Source organism: Thalassophryne amazonica, chromosome 6, assembly GCF_902500255.1.
Source record: "Thalassophryne amazonica chromosome 6, fThaAma1.1, whole genome shotgun sequence".
NCBI classification, from domain to species: Eukaryota; Metazoa; Chordata; class Actinopteri; order Batrachoidiformes; family Batrachoididae; genus Thalassophryne; species Thalassophryne amazonica.
Window position 1 is genome coordinate 112,225,805 of NC_047108.1, and position 21,528 is coordinate 112,247,332.

Genomic DNA, 21,528 nt, shown 5'->3' on the forward strand with positions numbered 1-21,528 from the left:
AAAAATAAAACACAATGTGATTTATTTTGACATTTTTAATTGCAATGTCAAAAGAAAATACACTCAACAAAAATATAAATGCAACACTTTTGGTTTTGCTCCCATTTTGTATGAGATGAACTCAAAGATCTAAAACATTTTCCACATACACAATATCACCATTTCCCTCAAATATTGTTCACAAACCAGTCTAAATCTGTGATAGTGAGCACTTCTCCTTTGCTGAGATAATCCATCCCACCTCACAGGTGTGCCATATCAAGATGCTGATTAGACACCATGATTAGTGCACAGGTGTGCCTTAGACTGCCCACAATAAAAGGCCACTCTGAAAGGTGCAGTTTTATCACACAGCACAATGCCACAGGTGTCGCAAGATTTGAGGGAACGTGCAATTGGCATGCTGACAGCAGGAATGTCAACCAGAGCTGTTGCTCGTGTACTGAATGTTCATTTCTCTACATTAGCCGTCTCCAAAGGCATTTCAGAGAATTTGGCAGTACATCCAACCAGCCTCACAACCGCAGACCACGTGTAACCACACCAGCCCAGGACCTCCACATCCAGCATGTTCACCTCCAAGATCGTCTGAGACCAGCCACTCGGACAGCTGCTGAAACAATCGGTTTGCATAACCAAAGAATTTCTGCACAAACTGTCAGAAACCGTCTCAGGGAAGCTCATCTGCATGCTCGTCGTCCTCATCGGGGTCTCGACCTGACCCCAGTTCGTCGTCGTAAGCGACTTGAGTGGGCAAATGCTCACATTCGCTGGCGTTTGGCACGTCTTCATGGATGAATCCCGGTTCACACTGTTCAGGGCAGATGGCAGACAGCGTGTGTGGCGTCGTGTGGGTGAGCGATTTTCTGGTGTCAATGTTGTGGATCGAGTGGCCCATGGTGGCGGTGGGGTTATGGTATGGGCAGGCGTCTGTTATGGACAAAGAACACAGGTGCATTTTATTGATGGCATTTTGATTGCACAGAGATACCGTGACGAGATCCTGAGGACCACTGTTGTGCCATACATCCAAGAACATCACCTCATGTTGCAGCAGGATAATGCACGGCCCCATGTTGCAAGGATCTGTACACAATTCTTGGAAGCTGAAAATGTCCCAGTTCTTGCATGGCCGGCATACTCACCGGACATGTCACCCATTGAGCATGTTTGGGATGCTCTGGACCGGCGTATACGACAGCGTGTACCAGCCAATATCCAGCAACTTCGCACAGCCATTGAAGAGGAGTGGACCAACATTCCACAGGCCACAATTGACAACCTGATCAACTCTATGCGAAAGAGATGTGTTGCACTGCATGAGGCAAATGGTGGTCACACCAGATACTGACTGGTATCCCCCCCCAATAAAACAAAACTGCACCTTTCAGAGTGGCCTTTTATTGTGGACAGTCTAAGGCACACCTGTGCACTAATCATGGTGTCTAATCAGCATCTTGATATGGCACACCTGTGAGGTGGGATGGATTATCTCAGCAAAGGAGAAGTGCTCACTATCACAGATTTAGACTGGTTTGTGAACAATATTTGAGGGAAATGGTGATATTGTGTATGTGGAAAAAGTTTTAGATATTTGAGTTCATCTCATACAAAATGGGAGCAAAACCAAAAGTGTTGCGTTTATATTTTTGTTGAGTGTATGAATAAAATCCTACTTTCTATGTCTTAGCATTTTTACGACTTTTAAAACACCAATGGCAATTTGGTGAACTGGAAACTTTAAACTGACCATAGGTGTGTGTGCGTTTGTGTGAATGTGTTTGTCTACATGTGGCCCTACAACAGACTGGCGTCCTGTCCAGGGTGTGCCTCACCTTACACCCTATGACTGTTGGGATAGACTCCAGCCCCCATGACCCTTTATTGGAGTAAGCGCAAGCGGGTATAGAAAATGAATGGATTAAAAAAAAACTGATTTAAGATGTTTTAATACCAATTAAGGCCTTATTTTTAGATGAACAAATTCAATTAATTTTAAGACTTTAAGCATTCAAGGGAACCCTGTAAAAGAACATAAAATACCCATTGCGGACAGCAGTGGCATCAGCCACAGTTGCAGGCATGATGAAGAAGGAATTGGCTGACACTGCATCCTGGAAACGGTTGATGTAGCGCAGGAAGTAGGGCAAGTTAAGACACACTCGTAGCAACTTCTCAGACCCACCTAAAACATGTAACACAGATGGGTACATTTGCAAGTAAGCACGCAAACCCCTGAGCCATGTTCTCCACATGCTTAATACACATCAAACTGTGTACAAAAGCAAACAAAAACTGAAACCGGGACTCACCAAGTTCCTGTAAGCTTGACACATTCTGCGAAACAAAGGCATTTTTCATTTTGACCTGAACAGCCTGATCTGTTGTTTGGTCATCGCAGTCACTCTCAGCCTGCAAGTGGACAACTGACACTATTAATAATGCTAAAAAACAAACACTGAAACACCTCCAGAAAAGTTGTTTCCAAAGATGCCTGTTAATTACAGATACAGAACTGTGTGGAATTTTATAAGAATACTGATGACAACAATCTTTAGATGTCAAATTATAAAGTAGATGAATTCTTAAATTCAAACTCAGTCTTGTATTGGACATCTGAAGGAAGAGTCTGGAACACTGACCTGCATATGTGCTGATGGGGAGGCCAAGATGGTTGTAAGGTCAGGGTTGAAAACTGAAGTCAGCTGATTAAAAAAGTTCATCTGCACTTCCTTTTGTCGAAGTTCTGGGTTCACAGCGGTGGGTAACTCCTTCTGATCTTCCACTAGTAAATGAAAACCAGACACTCATTTCTCAGTACTGTATCAAACTTTAGAAAGATTTGTTTCCCAAAATAGTTAAATGAAACATTTATAACCCAATGATATTTTTTTAATTGCAAAATCAACACAACCTCTAGGCTTGTCTTTGGTTCTCGACAGAATAAACAACGCATATGACACCTTTCAAAAGCTTCTTAAGAGATCCAACTCAGGCAGATAGATTCTCTAGTCTTAAGAACACATCTAAAACTACAACAAATGTTATCACATTAGTGTAGCACTATTTACTTCCCCCTGTCCATGAGACAGGCTTACCATCTGAAAGGGTCTTAACGGTTTGAGGCAGCTTAGCGGACTTCATCATAGCGGTGAAAGTGATGATTTCCGTGCGGTCTAGTCTGCTGCAGCCAGTGCAAAGCCCTTTTATAAGAAGAATCAGGTGTTTCTGAAGAACAACAATGCAAAAGGGGGCTTAATTAACTCATCTGGTGAATTTATACAGGACTTGCATACACCTTGGAAACAGAAGACCTAAGATCTTATATATGACACATTCAAACAAATAAAAATGGCATTTGCTCCATCATGTACAGACCTTGGCCTAAAGTTATCTGCCAAAATAGCAAGCACGTTCAAAAATGTGGCTATGTTTCCTTGCCTTGGATACAGCAATTTCATCATTTATAGCTCATTTCCCTCACCTGTGACACTGCACATGCCTCATCCGGGTTCTCTAGACGCAGCAGTGAGAATTCAATCAATACTTTGCATGCTGCAGCAACTGACAAGAGCTGATTCCTTGGTACTAAAAAGAGAAAACAAGAAATATTATTTAAATTATGACAAAGTGACAGTTCTTTTAAATGCAATGCACTATTAAAGTGGCAAATGATCACATTTTATAAAACTTTCAAACATTTCCATGGTCAAACTGGAGGTATTATTACAAAATTTAAATAAAAATATATATACATACTTTGTCCACATACTGTAGTGACATAATGTGCAGAAAGTGCCACAAATGATGAGTAGAAAGGCTCATACTGCTTATCGTGGTGAAGAATGTCTGATTCACTGTGAATGATAAGTGAAATATGTCATTTAATATTGTCAAAACAATGAACAGGTAATGGGGAAAGATTCTTACAACCACTTTTACAAAACTGAATCACAGACAAATAAAACAGTCAAAGTATCACTTAAACTCCAGTATGTGGGTCCTGACCAAGAGTGCCATTTTTCTTTATTTTGATTGTAGCCTGTAAGCTTTAACATAAACTGTTCTTAAAAAACAAAAAAAAAACAAAAACACACATCTGCCAGGACAGCAGTGCTGTAGGTTTCTGCAGTGTTGTAAACTATCACAAAGCCTATTATTCTGGCCAATCAACTCTATTTTAATAATCTATTGTAAAGTGTAATCATGGAATGTGACGTTACTACAGGAACTAAATAAATACAACAAAACCAAACAATCTGGACTGTATTTTTGCAGAACTTGAATATTTTTAAGTAAAATAGTAACATGGCTCTTTTTGTTTCACAAGCTTTTTCCATTTTTCACTATCTACCCTTACGTCACAGCCTTGAATGTTAGCCTGTCCAGACTTGAGTCTCAAATTGATGTTTAAGAGCCAATATTTTTAAAGTTCAGGCAGATTTACATTAGGGTGTGATTCAAGTCGACTCAGATTTCAATGAAACTTGGCTCAAAGATGAAACCTATCAAGAAATGAACTTTCCCAAAATTTCTCGAGCGAAAACCAAACAGTGACCTTGTCAGGGGTCATCAAAATTCAAGGCAAAAATACGCAAAAACTGATATTTCAATAAATTCCCATCTTTCAAGTGGTCTAACATGTAGCGCCATCAAGTCCCCAAGCTAGTTTAACTATCAAATGACATAGGGAGGCAAACTCTTTCATCGTATATACATATATGGTTGGGGGAATCGATGGCGCTAAATATAGGCGGCGCTCAAAGTCTGGTCATTTTGCAAAATTTGCTGTATTTAAAGGCCCATAACCCTCTGCACCATCCAGACCCCAACCAGATTATAGGCCCTACTCTATCAAATGCAACTGAAAAAACATTGGGGTCTTGATGGTGCTGGCCACCAGGGGGTACCAAAGTACTTGACTTGCCCAATTTTGAGGAAGTGCCACCTGGTGGCTCACACTATCAGCCTTTTTTAATGAAATTTGCAGGAGTGGATAAACCAACATCTCTACTTTAACAGTTGGCAGAATTTTGGGGACTCATACTGATTTGATACCTCTTTAAAATCAGGTCATTGGTCAGACATTTGTCTCTCGATCTGCGTCATCTGCAGTACAAGAGTTCATGCATGACTTACTTGGATATGCCTCAAATTGCTTTTTCCCTTGGCAGACTTGAGGATTTAGGTATGGGAAAAATAACTTCAGGAAAATTCTTATGTTCTATTGAACAGGACACATTCACAAGCTTTTTGCCATAGCAGCTGATACCAATACACATGTAATGGATTAACTGTACTTAAGGGAAGGAGAATCAAAAGACAATATCATCAGCTCATACATGTATTCATGTGGTAATTTATGCAATTGGGTTAGCGAGCATGTGTTCAATGACGTGATTAAAAAGGGGTATCAAACCAGTACAAAAAGACTCCCCAAAAATCTGCAAACTGTTATATAAAGTAGAGATGTTAGTTTATCCACTCCTGCAAATATTGTTAAAAAAGGCTGATGGTGCGGGCCACCAGGTGGCGGTAAACTTCCTCAAAATTGGGCAAGTCGAGTTCTTTGGCACCCCCTGGTGGCCAGCGCATCAAGACCCCAATGTTTTTTCAGTTGCATTTGATAGAGTAGGGCCTATATTTGTTGATAACATTGAAATCTGGTTGGGGTCTTGATGGCGCAGAGAGTTATGGGCTTTTAAATACAGCCAATTTTGCAAAATGACCAGACTTTGAGCGCCCCCTATATTCAGCGCCATCAATCCCCCAAACTAATTTGCATGTAAGATGAAAGAGTTTGCTTCCATAAGTCATGTGATAGTTAAACTGGCTTGGGGACTTTATGGTGCTGAATGTTACACCACTTGAAAGATGGGAATTTGATGAAATATCAGTTATTGTGTATTTTTGCCATGAACTTTGAAAACCCCTGGCAAGGTCACGGTTTGGTTTTCGGTCAAACATTTTTTGGTAAAGTTTGTTTCTTGGTAGGTTCCCTCTCCGGGCCATGTTTTGTTGAAATCCGAGTCTGCTTAAATCACAGCCCCCCAATCCTTAAAAAAATTGGCTCTTAAAACTGAGAAAATCATTATTTATCATTTTAATTATTGTTGTTTAGAAGCTTCATGTGGTGTTTAAATCCCAATTGCATCACAGATTTGATCAACAGTGTAATATTAACAATATTGTACAATACAAAAAATTTGCTTTAACTTGAAATAATTTCGCAGCCTACTCGATGCCACTACACGGACTCCCAATGGGTCACAGCCCAATGGTTGAAAAACACAGATATAGACAACATAAGCTTAGGAGAAGCTCATCTGCATTCCCGCCTCCCACCTTATCTTTCAAACAATGTGTCTTCTTGAGAGCATTTTAAAACAAAATGTCCTAGAACTGCTACTACAAAGTGCTTCCACATTGTGTTCACAGCTTCTTTAAACTGGGCAAGCACACAAAGAACACCAAGCGTGTTTTTTCTGGTGAGAGATGAGAGATGGCAGCACCTGAAAAAAGAAGCACACCTAAATTTTTCATTAAGTTGATGGATGCATCCTGCCCCAATGCCAACTGAACAAAAGACTCAATTCTGTTCCCACAGTTCAACAGGAAGGTGTCTGCATTTACTCAAACATTGGTATTACAGAGGATCTGACCATTCAAAACTCTCATTTAATACATTTCCTCATAGTAAATTGCAAAGTGATGAAAATTATCGGGTTAAAGGTTAGGTTTCCTGGTTGCTTATTTCATTAAAAAAACTACAGAGGGTTTCTGAGGTTTCACTGGAAATGAAAGCTACAGTAGCAGCTGTTCACTTGAACCCTGAGAAGCAGTTCAGTGTAATTACGTGCACTGCATGATTAACAGGAGCTGTTTTCATTCCAACAAACCACTCTATCAATTGAATTTTAGCCATTGTTGTGTAGCGTAGACATCTGTGACTTCCTTCGTCCATGTGCAACTACTAGCAAAAAATAAACATCAGAGGACATGATCAAATTTCCATCCCGATGTTAGTCTTTACGAAAATGGCTAATTTTATGAAAAACAGTTCATTTTTTCCGTGTGTGTGTGAGGAAACCCACACAGATTAGGAGAGAACATGCAAACTCCACACAGAAAGGCCACAAATGGGAAGCGATCCCAGGACCTTCTTGCTGTGAGGCAGCAGTGCTAACCACTAAGCCACTGCGCTGCCACAGTGCATGTATTTTATTGCGAGTGAAACCTAGAAGGTCCGAAGTTTGTTTCCGCCCTGGTCCTTTCTGTGTGGAGTTTGCATGTTCTCCCTGTGTTTGCGTGGGACCTCTCTGGGTGCTCTGGCTTCCTTCCACTTTCAAACACGTAGGTTAGGTGAAATAGTGACTCTAAAATTGACCATAGGTGTGAATGAGTTTGTCTGTCTATATATGACCCTGCTATAGACTGGGGTCCCATCCAGGATGTACCCTGCCACTCTCCCAATGACTGATGGGATTGGCACTAGCCCTAGTAAAACTAGTAAAAATTGTACAATTTTAAATATTTCTGTGAATAGACCATTTCTTCTGAGTATTTGGGAAAAAAACAAACAAGGGCAATGTTGACCCTATCCTGCTTTACCAAGCACAATCCTGAAATTGCAAGATTTTAGGAAGGCATAATCTACAGACAAACTTGATGATGAGCCATCAAGTCATTGTGGTGTTATCACCTACCCCAAGTGTCAGAGACTCTGCACCCTGGTTACCACAATTACAGCCCACATCCAAAGTCCAACTGGCCTGAGGTGTTTTTGAGGCAACCTAGTGTCCCAACTGACAACACAATTTATTTGCCATGATATTGTGAACAATGGTGTGTGTGTGTGTGTGTGTGTGTGTGTGTGTGTGTGTGTGTGTGTGTGTGTGTGTGTGTGTGTGTGTGTATATATATAATATATTGGCAACATTTCCAAAGCACCACAGTATTATTAATGCAATTTTACACTATAATCACTGCTTTAATGCTAATATAAAATAGGCCAGCAGGAGTGGTGGCCAAGTGGTAAGTGTGCTTGGTTTCAGTCCTGACCATTACTGGTTAAAATCCCAACCCTGCCACATTTCGTCATGTAATGTGGGGTTGTGTGAGGAAGGGCATCCAGCGTAAATTAAATTCAATTTATTAATTTTATATAGTGCCAAATCACAAGAGTCGCCCCCCAGGCGTTTCACACAAAACAAAACTCAAAAAACAAAATAAAATTAATTAAAAGATGAAAAAAAAAAAAGCACAGTAAAAGAGTAAAAAAGTAAAAAGCATAGTAACATACTATGCCGGTATGCCAGCCATACGAAAGGGAAAATAAGTGCGTCTTAAATCTGGACTTGAAAGTCTCCACAGAATCTGACTGTTTTATTGACACAAGGAGATCATTCCACAGAACAGGGGCATGATAAGAGAAAGCTCTGTGACCCACAGACATTTTATTCACCCTAGGGACACAAGGGTGAGAACGCAGAGTCGGTACATAGAGTTTAATTAGGTCAGCTAAGTAGGGAGGTGCCAAACCGTGAATAATTTTATAGGCTAGTAGCAGCACCTTAAAATCTGATCTCGTAAAGACAGGAAGCCAGTGAAGAGATGCCAAAATGGGTGTAATGTGGTCAAATGTAATGTGGTCAATGTGGTCTGCTTTGTGTCAAAAGTCTGGCAGCAGCATTTTGAACCAACTGGAGAGCCCTAATGCTGGACTGTGGTAAATCAGAAAACAGAACATTGCAATAATCCAATCTAGAAGAGACAAATGCATGAATCAGGGTCTCAGCATCAGCCATAGACAGGATGGGACAAATCTTTGCTATATTTCGCAGGTGGAACAAAGCAGTCCTCGTACTATCAATCAATCAATCAATCAATTTTTTTTATATAGCGCCAAATCACAACAAACAGTTGCCCCAAGGCGCTTTATATTGTAAGGCAAGGCCATACAATAATTATGTAAAACCCCAACGGTCAAAACGACCCCCTGTGAGCAAGCACTTGGCTACAGTGGGAAGGAAAAACTCCCTTTTAACAGGAAGAAACCTCCAGCAGAACCAGGCTCAGGGAGGGGCAGTCTTCTGCTGGGACTGGTTGGGCTGAGGGAGAGAACCAGGAAAAAGACATGCTGTGGAGGGGAGCAGAGATCGATCAATAATGATTAAATGCAGAGTGGTGCATACAGAGCAAAAAGAGAAAGAAACAGTGCATCATGGGAACCCCCCAGCAGTCTACGTCTATAGCAGCATAACTAAGGGATGGTTCAGGGTCACCTGATCCAGCCCTAACTATAAGCTTTAGCAAAAAGGAAAGTTTTAAGCCTAATCTTAAAAGTAGAGAGGGTGTCTGTCTCCCTGATCTGAATTGGGAGCTGGTTCCACAGGAGAGGAGCCTGAAAGCTGAAGGCTCTGCCTCCCATTCTACTCTTACAAACCCTAGGAACTACAAGTAAGCCTGCAGTCTGAGAGCGAAGCGCTCTATTGGGGTGATATGGTACTACGAGGTCCCTAAGATAAGATGGGACCTGATTATTCAAAACCTTATAAGTAAGAAGAAGAATTTTAAATTCTATTCTAGAATTAACAGGAAGCCAATGAAGAGAGGCCAATATGGGTGAGATATGCTCTCTCCTTCTAGTCCCCGTCAGTACTCTAGCTGCAGCATTTTTGAATTAACTGAAGGCTTTTTAGGGAACTTTTAGGACAACCTGATAATAATGAATTACAATAGTCCAGCCTAGAGGAAATAAATGCATGAATTAGTTTTTCAGCATCACTCTGAGACAAGACCTTTCTGATTTTAGAGATATTGCGTAAATGCAAAAAAGCAGTCCTACATATTTGTTTAATATGCGCTTGAATGACATATCCTGATCAAAAATGACTCCAAGATTTCTCACAGTATTACTAGAGGTCAGGGTAATGCCATCCAGAGTAAGGATCTGGTTAGACACCATGTTTCTAAGATTTGTGGGGCCAAGTACAATAACTTCAGTTTTATCTGAGTTTAAAAGCAGGAAATTAGAGGTCATCCATGTCTTTATGTCTGTAAGACAATCCTGCAGTTTAGCTAATTGGTGTGTGTCCTCTGGCTTCATGGATAGATAAAGCTGGGTATCATCTGCGTAACAATGAAAATTTAAGCAATACCGTCTAATAATACTGCCTAAGGGAAGCATGTATAAAGTGAATAAAATTGGTCCTAGCACAGAACCTTGTGGAACTCCATAATTAACTTTAGTCTGTGAAGAAGATTCCCCATTTACATGAACAAATTGTAATCTATTAGACAAATATGATTCAAACCACCGCAGCGCAGTGCCTTTAATACCTATGGCATGCTCTAATCTCTGTAATAAAATTTTATGGTCAACAGTATCAAAAAGCAGCACTGAGGTCTAACAGAACAAGCACAGAGATGAGTCCACTGTCCGAGGCCATAAGAAGATCATTTGTAACCTTCACTAATGCTGTTTCTGTACTATGATGAATTCTAAAACCTGACTGAAAACTCTTCAAATAGACCATTCCTCTGCAGATGATCAGTTAGCTGTTTTACAACTACCCTTTCAAGAATTTTTGAGAGAAAAGGAAGGTTGGAGATTGGCCTATAATTAGCTAAGATAGCTGGGTCAAGTGATGGCTTTTTAAGTAATGGTTTAATTACTGCCACCTTAAAAGTTTGTGGTACATAGCCAACTAACAAAGATAGATTGATCATATTTAAGATCGAAGCATTAAATAATGGTAGGGCTTCCTTGAGCAGCCTGGTAGGAATGGGGTCTAATAAACATGTTGATGGTTTGGATGAAGTAACTAATGAGAATAACTCAGACAGAACAATCGGAGAGAAAGAGTCTAACCAAATACCGGCATCACTGAAAGCAGCCAAAGATAACAATACGTCTTTGGGATGGTTATGAGTAATTTTTTCTCTAATAGTTAAAATTTTGTTAGCAAAGAAAGTCATGAAGTCATTACTAGTTAAAGTTAATGGAATACTCAGCTCAATAGAGCTCTGACTCTTTGTCAGCCTGGCTACAGTGCTGAAAAGAAACCTGGGGTTGTTCTTATTTTCTTCAATTAGTGATGAGTAGAAAGCTGTCCTAGCTTTATGGAGGGCTTTTTTATAGAGCAACAGACTCTTTTTCCAGGCTAAGTGAAGATCTTCTAAATTAGTGAGACGCCATTTCCTCTCCAACTTACGGGTTATCTGCTTTAAGCTACGAGTTTGTGAGTTATACCATGGAGTCAGACACTTCTGATTTAAAGCTCTCTTTTTCAGAGGAGCTACAGCATCCAAAGTTGTCTTCAATGAGGATGTAAAACTATTGACGAGATACTCTATCTCCCTTACAGAGTTTAGGTAGCTACTCTGCACTGTGTTGGTATATGGCATTAGAGAACATAAAGAAGGAATCATATCCTTAAACCTAGTTACAGCGCTTTCTGAAAGACTTCTAGTGTAATGAAACTTATTCCCCACTGCTGGGTAGTCCATCAGAGTAAATGTAAATGTTATAAGAAATGATCAGACAGAAGGGAGTTTTCAGGGAATACTGTTAAGTCTTCTATTTCCATACCATAAGTCAGAACAAGATCTAAGATATGATTAAAGTGGTGGGTGGACTCATTTACTTTTTGAGCAAAGCCAATAGAGTCTAATAATAGATTAAATGCAGAGTTGAGGCTGTCATTCTCAGCATCTGTGTGGATGTTAAAATCGCCCACTATAATTATCTTATCTGAGCTAAGCACTAAGTCAGACAAAAGGTCTGAAAATTCACAGAGAAACTCACAGTAACGACCAGGTGGACGATAGATAATAACAATAACAACTGGTTTTTGGGACTTCCAATTTGGATGGACAAGACTAAGAGACAAGCTTTCAAATGAATTAAAGCTCTGTCTGGGTTTTGGATTAATTAATAAGCTGGAATGGAAGATTGCTGCTAATCCTCCACCCCGGCCCGTGCTACGAGCATTCTGACAGTTAGTGTGACTCGGGGGTGTTGACTCATTTAAACTAACATATTCATCCTGCTGTAACCAGGTTTCTGTTAGGCAGAATAAATCAATATGTTGATCAATTATTATATCATTTACCAACAGGGACTTAGAAGAGAGAGACCTAATGTTTAATAGACCACATTTAACTGTTTTAGTCTGTGGTGCAGTTGAAGGTGCTATATTATTTTTTTCTTTTTGAATTTTTATGCTTAAATAGATTTTTGCTGGTTATTGGTAGTCTGGGGAGCAGGCACCATCTCTACGGGGATGGGGTAATGAGGGGATGGCAGGAGGAGAGAAGCTGCAGAGCGGTGTGTAAGACTACAACTCTGCTTCCTGGTCCCAACCCTGGATAGTCATGGTTTGGAGGATTTAAGAAAATTGGCCAGATTTCTAGAATGAGAGCTGCTCCATCCAAAGTGGGATGGATGCCGTCTCTCCTAACAAGACCAGGTTTTTCCCCAGAAGCCTTTGCCAATTATCTATGAAGCCCACCTCATTTTTGGACACCACTCAGACAGCCAGCAATTCAAGGAGAACATGCGGCTAAACATGTCACTCCCGGTCCGATTGGGGAGGGGTCCAGAGAAAACTACAGAGTCCGACATTGTTTTTGCAAAGTTACACACCGATTTAATGTTAATTTAGTGACCTCCGATTGGCGTAACCGGGTGTCATTACTGCCGACGTGAATTACAATCTTACCAAATTTACGCTTAGCCTTAGCCAGCAGTTTCAAATTTCCTTCAATGTCGCCTGCTCTAGCCCCCGGAAGACAATTGACTATGGTTGCTGGTGTCGCTAACTTCACATTTCTCAAAACATAGTCGCCAATAACCAGAGTTTGATCCTCGGCGGGTGTGTCGTCGAGTGGGGAAAAACGGTTAGAGATGTGAACGGGTTGACGGTGTACACGGGGCTTCTGTTTAGGGCTACGCTTCCTCCTCACAGTCACCCAGTCGGCCTGCTTTCCCGGCTGCTCGGGATCTGCCAGGGGGGAACTAACTGCGGCTAAGCTACCTTGGTCCGCACCGACTACAGGGGCCTGGCTAGCTGTAGAATTTTCCACGGTGCGGAGCCGAGTCTCCAATTCGCCCAGCCTGGCCTCCAAAGCTACGAATAAGCTACACTTATTACAAGTATCATTACTGCTAAAGGAGGCCGAGGAATAACTAAACATTTCACACCCAGAGCAGAAAAGTGCGGGAGAGACAGGAGAAGCCGCCATGCTAAATCGGCTAAGAGCTAGTAGCTACGCTAAGCTAGCGGATTCCTAAAAACACGCAAAGTGAATAATGTGTAAATAATTTAGAGGTGATTTCAGCAGAAGGAGTGCTTTAGTTAAGGCACGTAAAGATTACACTGGGAAACAAATCGTAATCTAGATAACTAGACCAATCTAACTGCGCAGATTAAACAGCTAACAGATACAGAAAAACACCGCTGTGCTCCGGAACAGGAAGTGATACAATACCGCAGTGACAGCCAACCACCAATAGAGGCAAGCAAGAGCCAATGTGGAGGTCAAAGGACAACGTAAGGATCAAAATTATCCCAAGGTTCCTCTCTTTGTCAGTGTGATGTATGACACATGAGCCTAGGCTAAGCACTAGCTGGTCAAATTGATTCCGATGTCTCACTGGACCAAGAACCATCAATTCAGTCTTATCAGAAAAACTTGTGCCATTCAACATGCAGCTCCACCTTGGATCTTCTGTGGCAACCCTGAGTGAAAAAACAAACAAACAAGAGAGCAGCCAAAGGAACTTACTAATATAAAATAGGCTATATTTTACATATTTAAATGCTGCTGTATACTGCAATGTCATATGTCATATGGTGCAGTATACCAGAATCAGAATGAAGTTTATTCCCAAGTAAGTTTTCACATGGAAGGAATTTGTTATGGTGTTTGGTGCACAATGAGATATAAGTTCAAGGTGCAAAAGTGGGAAACCAGCTTTACCTAAAAATGGACAGTTATGAGTACAGTCAAAAAGCTCCAGTGAAGCACGACATGTACATCAAATTTCTGTTTATACTTCTGCTACCAAACCTGGCATTGAGGAGGTTTACTAGAATGTCTGGTGTCTTGCTAAGCAGAACTTTAGGAAGGTGATGGTCTAGTGGTTAAGCAGTGGGATTGAGACCAGAGGATCCTTGGTTCAAAACCCCCGTCTGGAGCGGAAAATCACTAAGGACTGTTGATCTCCGAGTTGCTCCCGGTGTGTAGTGAGCTGCCTCGTATGGCAGCACCCTTATTGTTTATTGTGTGCTTGGATCCCCATTAGCTTGCACTGAGTTGAATGTGATCCAGTAATAAGTTCCATTCATGCATACCCTAAATGTGACTGTTCTTAATGGCATTGGTTCATTGGGTGTGCGAGTGTGGGAATGTGAGGCATTACTGTAAAGTGCTTTGAGCTTCTGAAATAGATGGAAAAGTGCCATATAAATGCAGACAGTTTACCATTTAACTCTCAGCTCCAAAAGGGACCAAACACACCAGTTTGTATTCACTGATTCAGCTACATGTACTTTCACTGGCATCAATATTGCCTATATATTTTTTATTGATCTAAAAATTGTGCCAGTGACATCCATAGTCAGCTGGTGATTTCACTGATTAATTCCTCACCTTGATGTGAAGGATGCCAATCCTGATGTCATATTATTTAAAAGTGAATATAGTTTTGCCTATTTGACTCTTTTACTTATTACAGAAGTTTTTTTCTTTTCTTACTGTTTATGCACCAATAACATCAGATCAAATTCCTTGTATGTGTGAACTTATTTAGCAATAATTCTGATTCTAATCAGCTGGTGAATGTATGGATGCAATGAAAACCTGCAGATGTACAGCCGTTAGCGGCACAATTGCTCATCCCAGCTCAGAACCTCCAGCTAATATCGAGTGACAAGCTGGCCGCTCACCCCACTCCGTATCAACTGACACCACATTTGACACCTTGCCTGCATTTGTGTGCTCCAAATCCTTTCACCTGGATCAAAAGTTCTTGCTGTTTCAAATAGATTCTGTGTTGACTCTGCGTGTCATTTAATCAATCAATCAATCAATCAATCAATCAATTTTATTTATATAGCGCCAAATCACAACAAACAATTGCCCCAAGGCGCCTTAATTGTAAGGCAAGGCCATACAATAATTACGTAAAACCCCAACGGTCAAAACGACCCCCTGTGAGCAAGCACTTGGCGACAGTGGGAAGGAAAAACTCCCTTTTAACAGGAAGAAAACCTCCAGCAGAACCAGGCTCAGGGAGGGGCAGTCTTCTGCTGGGACTGGTTGGGGCTGAGGGAGAGAACCAGGAAAAAGACATGCTGTGGAGGGGAGCAGAGATCATCACTAATGATTAAATGCAGAGTGGTGCACAAAGAGCAAAAAGAGAAAGAAACACTCAGTGCATCATGGGAACCCCCCAGCAGTCTAAGTCTATAGCAGCATAACTACGGGATGGTTCAGTGTCACCTCATCCAGCCCTAACTATAATCTTTAGCAAAAAGGGAAGTTTTTAAGCCTAATCTTAAAAGTAGAGAGGGTGTCTGTCTCCCTGATCTGAATTGGGAGCTGGTTCCACAGGAGAGGAGCCTGAAAGCTGAAGGCTCTGCCTCCCAGTCTACTCTTACAAACCCTAGGAACTACAAGTAAGCCTGCAGTCTGAGAGCGAAGCGCTCTATTGGGGTGATATGGTACTATGAGGTCCCTAAGATAAGATGGGACCTGAGTATTCAAAACCTTATAAGTAGAAGAAGAATTTTAAATTCTATTCTAGAATTACAGGAGCCAATGAAGAGAGGCCAATATGGGTGAGATATGCTCTCTCCTTCTAGTCCCCGTTAGTACTCTAGCTGCAGCATTTTGAATTAACTGAAGGCTTTTCAGGGACTTTTAGGACAACCTGATAATAATGAATTACAATAGTCCAGCCTAGAGGAAATAAATGCATGAATTAATTTTCAGCATCACTCTGAGACAAGACCTTTCTAATTTTAGAGATATTGCGTAAATGCAAAAAAGCAGTCCTACATATTTGTTTAATATGCGCACTGAATGACATATCCTGATCCAAAAATGACTCCAAGATTTCTCATAGTATTACCTAGAGGTCAGGGTAATGCCATCCAGAGTAAGGATCTGGTTAGACACCATGTGTCTAAGATTTGTGGGGCCAAGTACAATAACTTCAGTTTTATCTGAGTTTAAAAGCAGGAAATTAGAGGTCCATCCATGTCTTTATGTCTGTAAGACAATCCTTGCAGTTTAGCTAATTGGTGTGTGTCCTCTGGCTTCATGGATAGATAAGCTGGGTATCATCTGCGTAACAATGAAAATTTAAACAATGCCGTCTAATAATACTGCCTAAGGGAAGCATGTATAAAGTGAATAAAATTGGTCCTAGCACAGAACCTTGTGGAACTCCATAATTAACCTTAGTCTGTTAAGAAGATTCCTCATTTACATGAACAAATTGTAATCTATTAGATAAATATGATTCAAACCACTGCAGCGCAGTGCCTTTAATACCTATGCCTTTAATACCTATTTAGAAGCCCCATGTAGATTTCAACGGAGGCCTTTTGGATGACAGCCACGGTTGCTCTGTTTTGATTGACAGCACAGCATCATCATCATCTTCAAAGAGTGCGAAAACCAGGTCTCCGCCCACATCTGTCAGACTGCTAACATTAATCTCACCGCTTAGTTGTCTGACTAAACAACTAGCTAATGCTCTTCAGGAACAGCCATCTTTAGGAGCGTTACGTGATCAAATATTGCTTATTATGGAATTATGGACCATTTGTAAAGGCCCTGCAGTAGTTATTTGACGAGCTGCCTAATATGCATGCATGTGTGTGTGTGTGTGTGTGTGTGTGTGTGTGTGTGTGTGTGTGTGTGTGTGTGTGTGTTAGCATTAGCCTGCTAATGATGAAGCAAATTTTCTGCGGTGTCAACGCTTAGAGATGAACACAGAAGACGTTCACGTTCTCCACTAGTGGCTTTATCCGGGTACTAACAGTTTCACCGTAAACGCTGCGGAGACTTGAGTCTCATTTTAAGTAAATTAGCAAACGTCATTCAGTGACTGCAAGTTAAGCTAACGCCAGCTAAGCTAAGTGTAACTTAACCAGTCGGGCTACGGTAGTCAGGCGGTTAACTCCTGGTGGACACGGACAGGACTGACGCAAATACAGAGATGAGGCTCACTGACATGTCTCCGATTACCTGTTGATTATAGACCCGATAAGCTGAGGGAGCTCCTTGGTCTCAAAAGCGGTGTAAGAAGCCGATAAAAGCGGCCTGACCGCCGCTGTCCACTCGGGTTCCCCTTCTCCTCCGCTCGACGCCATCTTGAAATCCCATGAAGAAGAAGAAGAAAAAAAAGGCTACTGTATAAAGTGACGTCACGCGCTCGCCCCAAAACTCTAAAAACAAAAAGATTTAATTTTACACATTTTTAAAATGAAATAAATGAGTCAAAAATATATTTGTAGATGTATTAAGAAAATTCCTTACTGTTGTTTGGACGCTCACAATGTCTATCAAATAATGTTCAATAACGCTGTAAAAGTAGCAATAGGTCTGCTTGAGGTTCAAATCATCAGAGGGAGTTTTTTCTTACCACTGTCGCCTGTGTTCTTGCTCTGGGGGTTGGTAAGTTTAGACCTTACTTGTGTGAAGCGCCTTGATGCAACTTTTTTGTGATTTGGCACTATATAAATGAAAATAATTGAAAAATTGAATTGAAATTAGAGTAGTAGTAGTTGTTGTTGTTGTAGTTGTAGTTGTAGTAATATTATCCGCAACCTGATCCCAGATAAGCGGTTGACGATGCATGTATTGTTATTATTATTATTCCTCTCAACTCAATACTTTATTAAAGCAAATACAAGAAATAAATAAACTGTTATTATGTTATTATTGTCGTTATTATTACATTATACATTTGTTGTATGAAATATTTCCTAAACCTTTTTATTTCTTTATTTAAAAAAAATGTTTGTTGTACATGCCACTGTGTGCATCGACTGGAGAGTAAAACTAGTGATAGAGGGCGGTATTGCAGCGCATTATCGGATACAAACTGCGTTACAACCCAAGAAGAAGCGCTTCGCGTACCCACATGTGTTGCCATATTGGGTTATTTTCCGCACAATTACGCTATCATACAGCAGGTAGTTATTAAAAAGTTCACAGTAACTGCATTTGTTTGTCTTCAAGACTAATCCAAGTACAGTAAACTTCCAGATATATCTTCAATGAGAGTATGTAGAACTTGAAAAAATAGGCAACATCTCTGTTCATGATAGGAAGTTTATAATCAATGAAAGAACAATTATGTATTTTACAAACCCAAATCAGACAAAAGTTGGAACAATATGGAAAATGCAATTAAAAAGAAAAGGCAGTGATCCTTACATTTAGTTTGACTTCTGTTTCATTGCACACTGTATGAACCCAAGATATTGAATGTTTTATGTGGTTAACTTCACTACATTTGTTAACATACATCCATTCATACCTTTAATATCTTAACGCATTAAAAAAAGTTGGAACGAGGGCAGTTTATTGTAATTAGGACTAAATCATCGTTTTATAGCCAGTTTTCTTGAGACAAGTCAGAGGATGAGCACATGAACATTTACAGTTCACTGAATAGTCTCAGACTTCATATACATCAATCATTAAGAAATACAAACAGTGTTGTACTGTGTGGTGCTTGTGGTACTGTGTGATACTGTGTGATACTTTGTGGTACAGCGTGATATAGTGTGGTACAATGAGGTACAGTGTGGTACTTTGTGGTATAGTGTGGTGCTGTGTGGTACTTGTGGTGCTGTGTGGTATAGTGTGGTACAGTGTGGTAGACTTCATTTACATCAATCATTTAGAAATAGTGTGGTACAGCGTGGTAATGTGTGGTACAGTGTGGTACAGCGTGGTAATGTGTGGTACAGTGTGGTACTGTGTGGTACAGTGTGGTATAGAGTGGTACTGTGTGGTACAGCGTGGTACAGTGTGGTACTGTGGGTACAGTGTGGTACAGCGTGGTAATGTGTGGTACAGCGTGGTAATGTGTGGTACAGTGTGGTATAGTGTGGTACAGCATGGTAGACTTCATTTACATCAATCATTTAGAAATACAAACAGTGTGGTAATGTGTGGTACAGTGTGGTATAGTGTGGTACAGCGTGGTAGACTTAATTTACATCAATCATTTAGAAATACAAACTGTGTGGTACAGTGTGGTACTGTGTGGTACAGTGTGGTAATGTGTGGTACAGCGTGGTAATGTGTGGTACAGCGTGGTAATGTGTGGTACTGTGTGGTATAGTGTGGTACAGCATGGTAATGTGTGGTACAGTGTGGTACAGCGTGGTACAGTGTGGTACAGCGTGGTACAGCGTGGTAATGTGTGGTACAGCGTGGTACAGTGTGGTAATGTGTGGTACAGTGTGGTACAGCGTGGTACAGTGTGGTACAGCATGGTAATGTGTGGTACAGCGTGGTAATGTGTGGTACAGTGCGGTACAGCGTGGTACAGTGCGGTACAGCGTGGTACAGTGTGGTACAGCGTGGTACAGCATGGTAATGTGTGGTACAGCGTGGTACTGTGTGGTACAGCGTGGTACTGTGTGGTATAGTGTGGTACAGCGTGGTAATGTGTGGTACAGTGTGGTACAGCGTGGTATAGAGTGGTACTGTGTGGTATAGAGTGGTACAGCGTGGTACAGTGTGGTACTGTGTGGTACAGTGTGGTATGTGTGGTACAGCGTGGTAATGTGTGGTACAGCGTGGTAATGTGTGGTACAGCGTGGTATAGTGTGGTACAGTGTGGTGCTGTGTGGTACAGTGTGGTAGACTTCATTTACATCAATCATTTAGAAATACAAACAGTGTGGTAATGTGTGGTACTGTGTGGTACAGCGTGGTAATGTGTGGTACAGTGTGGTACAGTGTGGTACTGTGTGGTACAGCGTGGTAATGTGTGGTACAGTGTGGTACAGCGTGGTACGTGTGGTACAGCGTGGTAATGTGTGGTACAGCGTGGTACAGCGTGGTAATGTGTGGTACAGTGTGGTACAGTGTGGTACAGCATGGTAATGTGTGGTACAGCATGGTACAGTGTGGTAATGTGTGGTACAGTGCGGTACAGCGTGGTACAGTGCGGTACAGCGTGGTACAGTGTGGTACAGCGTGGTACTGTGTGGTACAGCGTGGTACTGTGTGTACTGTGTGGTACAGTGTGGTACAGCGTGGTAATGTGTGGTACAGCGTGGTACTGTGTGGTACAGTGTGATACAGTGTGGTACAGCATGTTAATGTCTGGTATAGTGTGGTACAGCGTGGTAATGTGTGGTACAGTGTGGTACAGAGTGGTACAGTGTGGTATAGTGTTGTACAGCATAGTACAGTGTGGTACAGAGTGATACAGTGTGGTATCAAGGAGAGAGCATATCTCACCCATATTGGCCTCTCTTCATTGGCTTCCTGTTAATTCTAGAATAGAATTTAAAATTCTTCTTCTTACTTATAGGTTTTGAATAATCAGGTCCCATCTTATCTTAGGGACCTCGTAGTACCATATCACCCCAATAGAGCGCTTCGCTCTCAGACTGCAGGCTTACTTGTAGTTCCTAGGGTTTGTAAGAGTAGAATGGGAGGCAGAGCCTTCAGCTTTCAGGCTCCTCTCCTGTGGAACCAGCTCCCAATTCAGATCAGGGAGACAGACACCCTCTCTACTTTTAAGATTAGGCTTAAAACTTTCCTTTTTGCTAAAGCTTATAGTTAGGGCTGGATCAGGTGACCCTGAACCATCCCTTAGTTATGCTGCTATAGACGTAGACTGCTGGGGGGTTCCCATGATGCACTGTTTCTTTCTCTTTTTGCTCTGTATGCACCACTCTGCATTTAATCATTAGTGATCGATCTCTGCTCCCCTCCACAGCATGTCTTTTTCCTGGTTCTCTCCCTCAGCCCCAACCAGTCCCAGCAGAAGACTGCCCCTCCCTGAGCCTGGTTCTGCTGGAGGTTTCTTCCTGTTAAAAGGGAGTTTTTCCTTCCCACTGTAGCCAAGTGCTTGCTCACAGGGGTCGTTTTGACCGTTGGGGTTTTACATAATTATTGTATGGCCTTGCCTTACAATATAAAGCGCCTTGGGGCAACTGTTTGTTGTGATTTGGTGCTATATAAAAAAAAATGATTGATTGATTGATATAGTGTACAGTGTGGTAATGTGTGGTATAGTATGGTACAGTGTGGTACAGCATGGTAATGGATGGTACAGTGTGGTTTTGTGTGGTATAATGTGGTACAGTGTGGTGCTGTGTGGTATAGTGTGGTACTGGTACTTTGTGGTGCTGTGTGGTATAGTGTGGTACTGGTACTTTGTGGTGTCGTGTGGTATAGTGTGGTACTGTGTGGTACTGTACTTAGACTTCATTTACATCAATCATTTAGAAATACAGTGTGGTATAGTGTTTTACA

General features: G+C 41.3%; 1 protein-coding gene across 1 annotated transcript in view; it reads right to left on the bottom strand.

Annotated features, from left to right (window-relative positions):
- The window catches only part of ubr4 (ubiquitin protein ligase E3 component n-recognin 4), a 181,892-nt gene extending 164,487 nt beyond the window's left edge, over positions 1-17,405 (bottom strand). The window contains 7 exon segments of the mRNA XM_034173148.1: positions 2,044-2,185; positions 2,313-2,412; positions 2,643-2,785; positions 3,099-3,228; positions 3,485-3,588; positions 3,760-3,857; positions 17,266-17,405. Coding sequence (XP_034029039.1) covers positions 2,044-2,185; positions 2,313-2,412; positions 2,643-2,785; positions 3,099-3,228; positions 3,485-3,588; positions 3,760-3,857; positions 17,266-17,390 — 842 coding nt within the window. The 5' untranslated portion in view covers positions 17,391-17,405.
- Between the last annotated feature and the right edge of the window lie 4,123 nt (positions 17,406-21,528).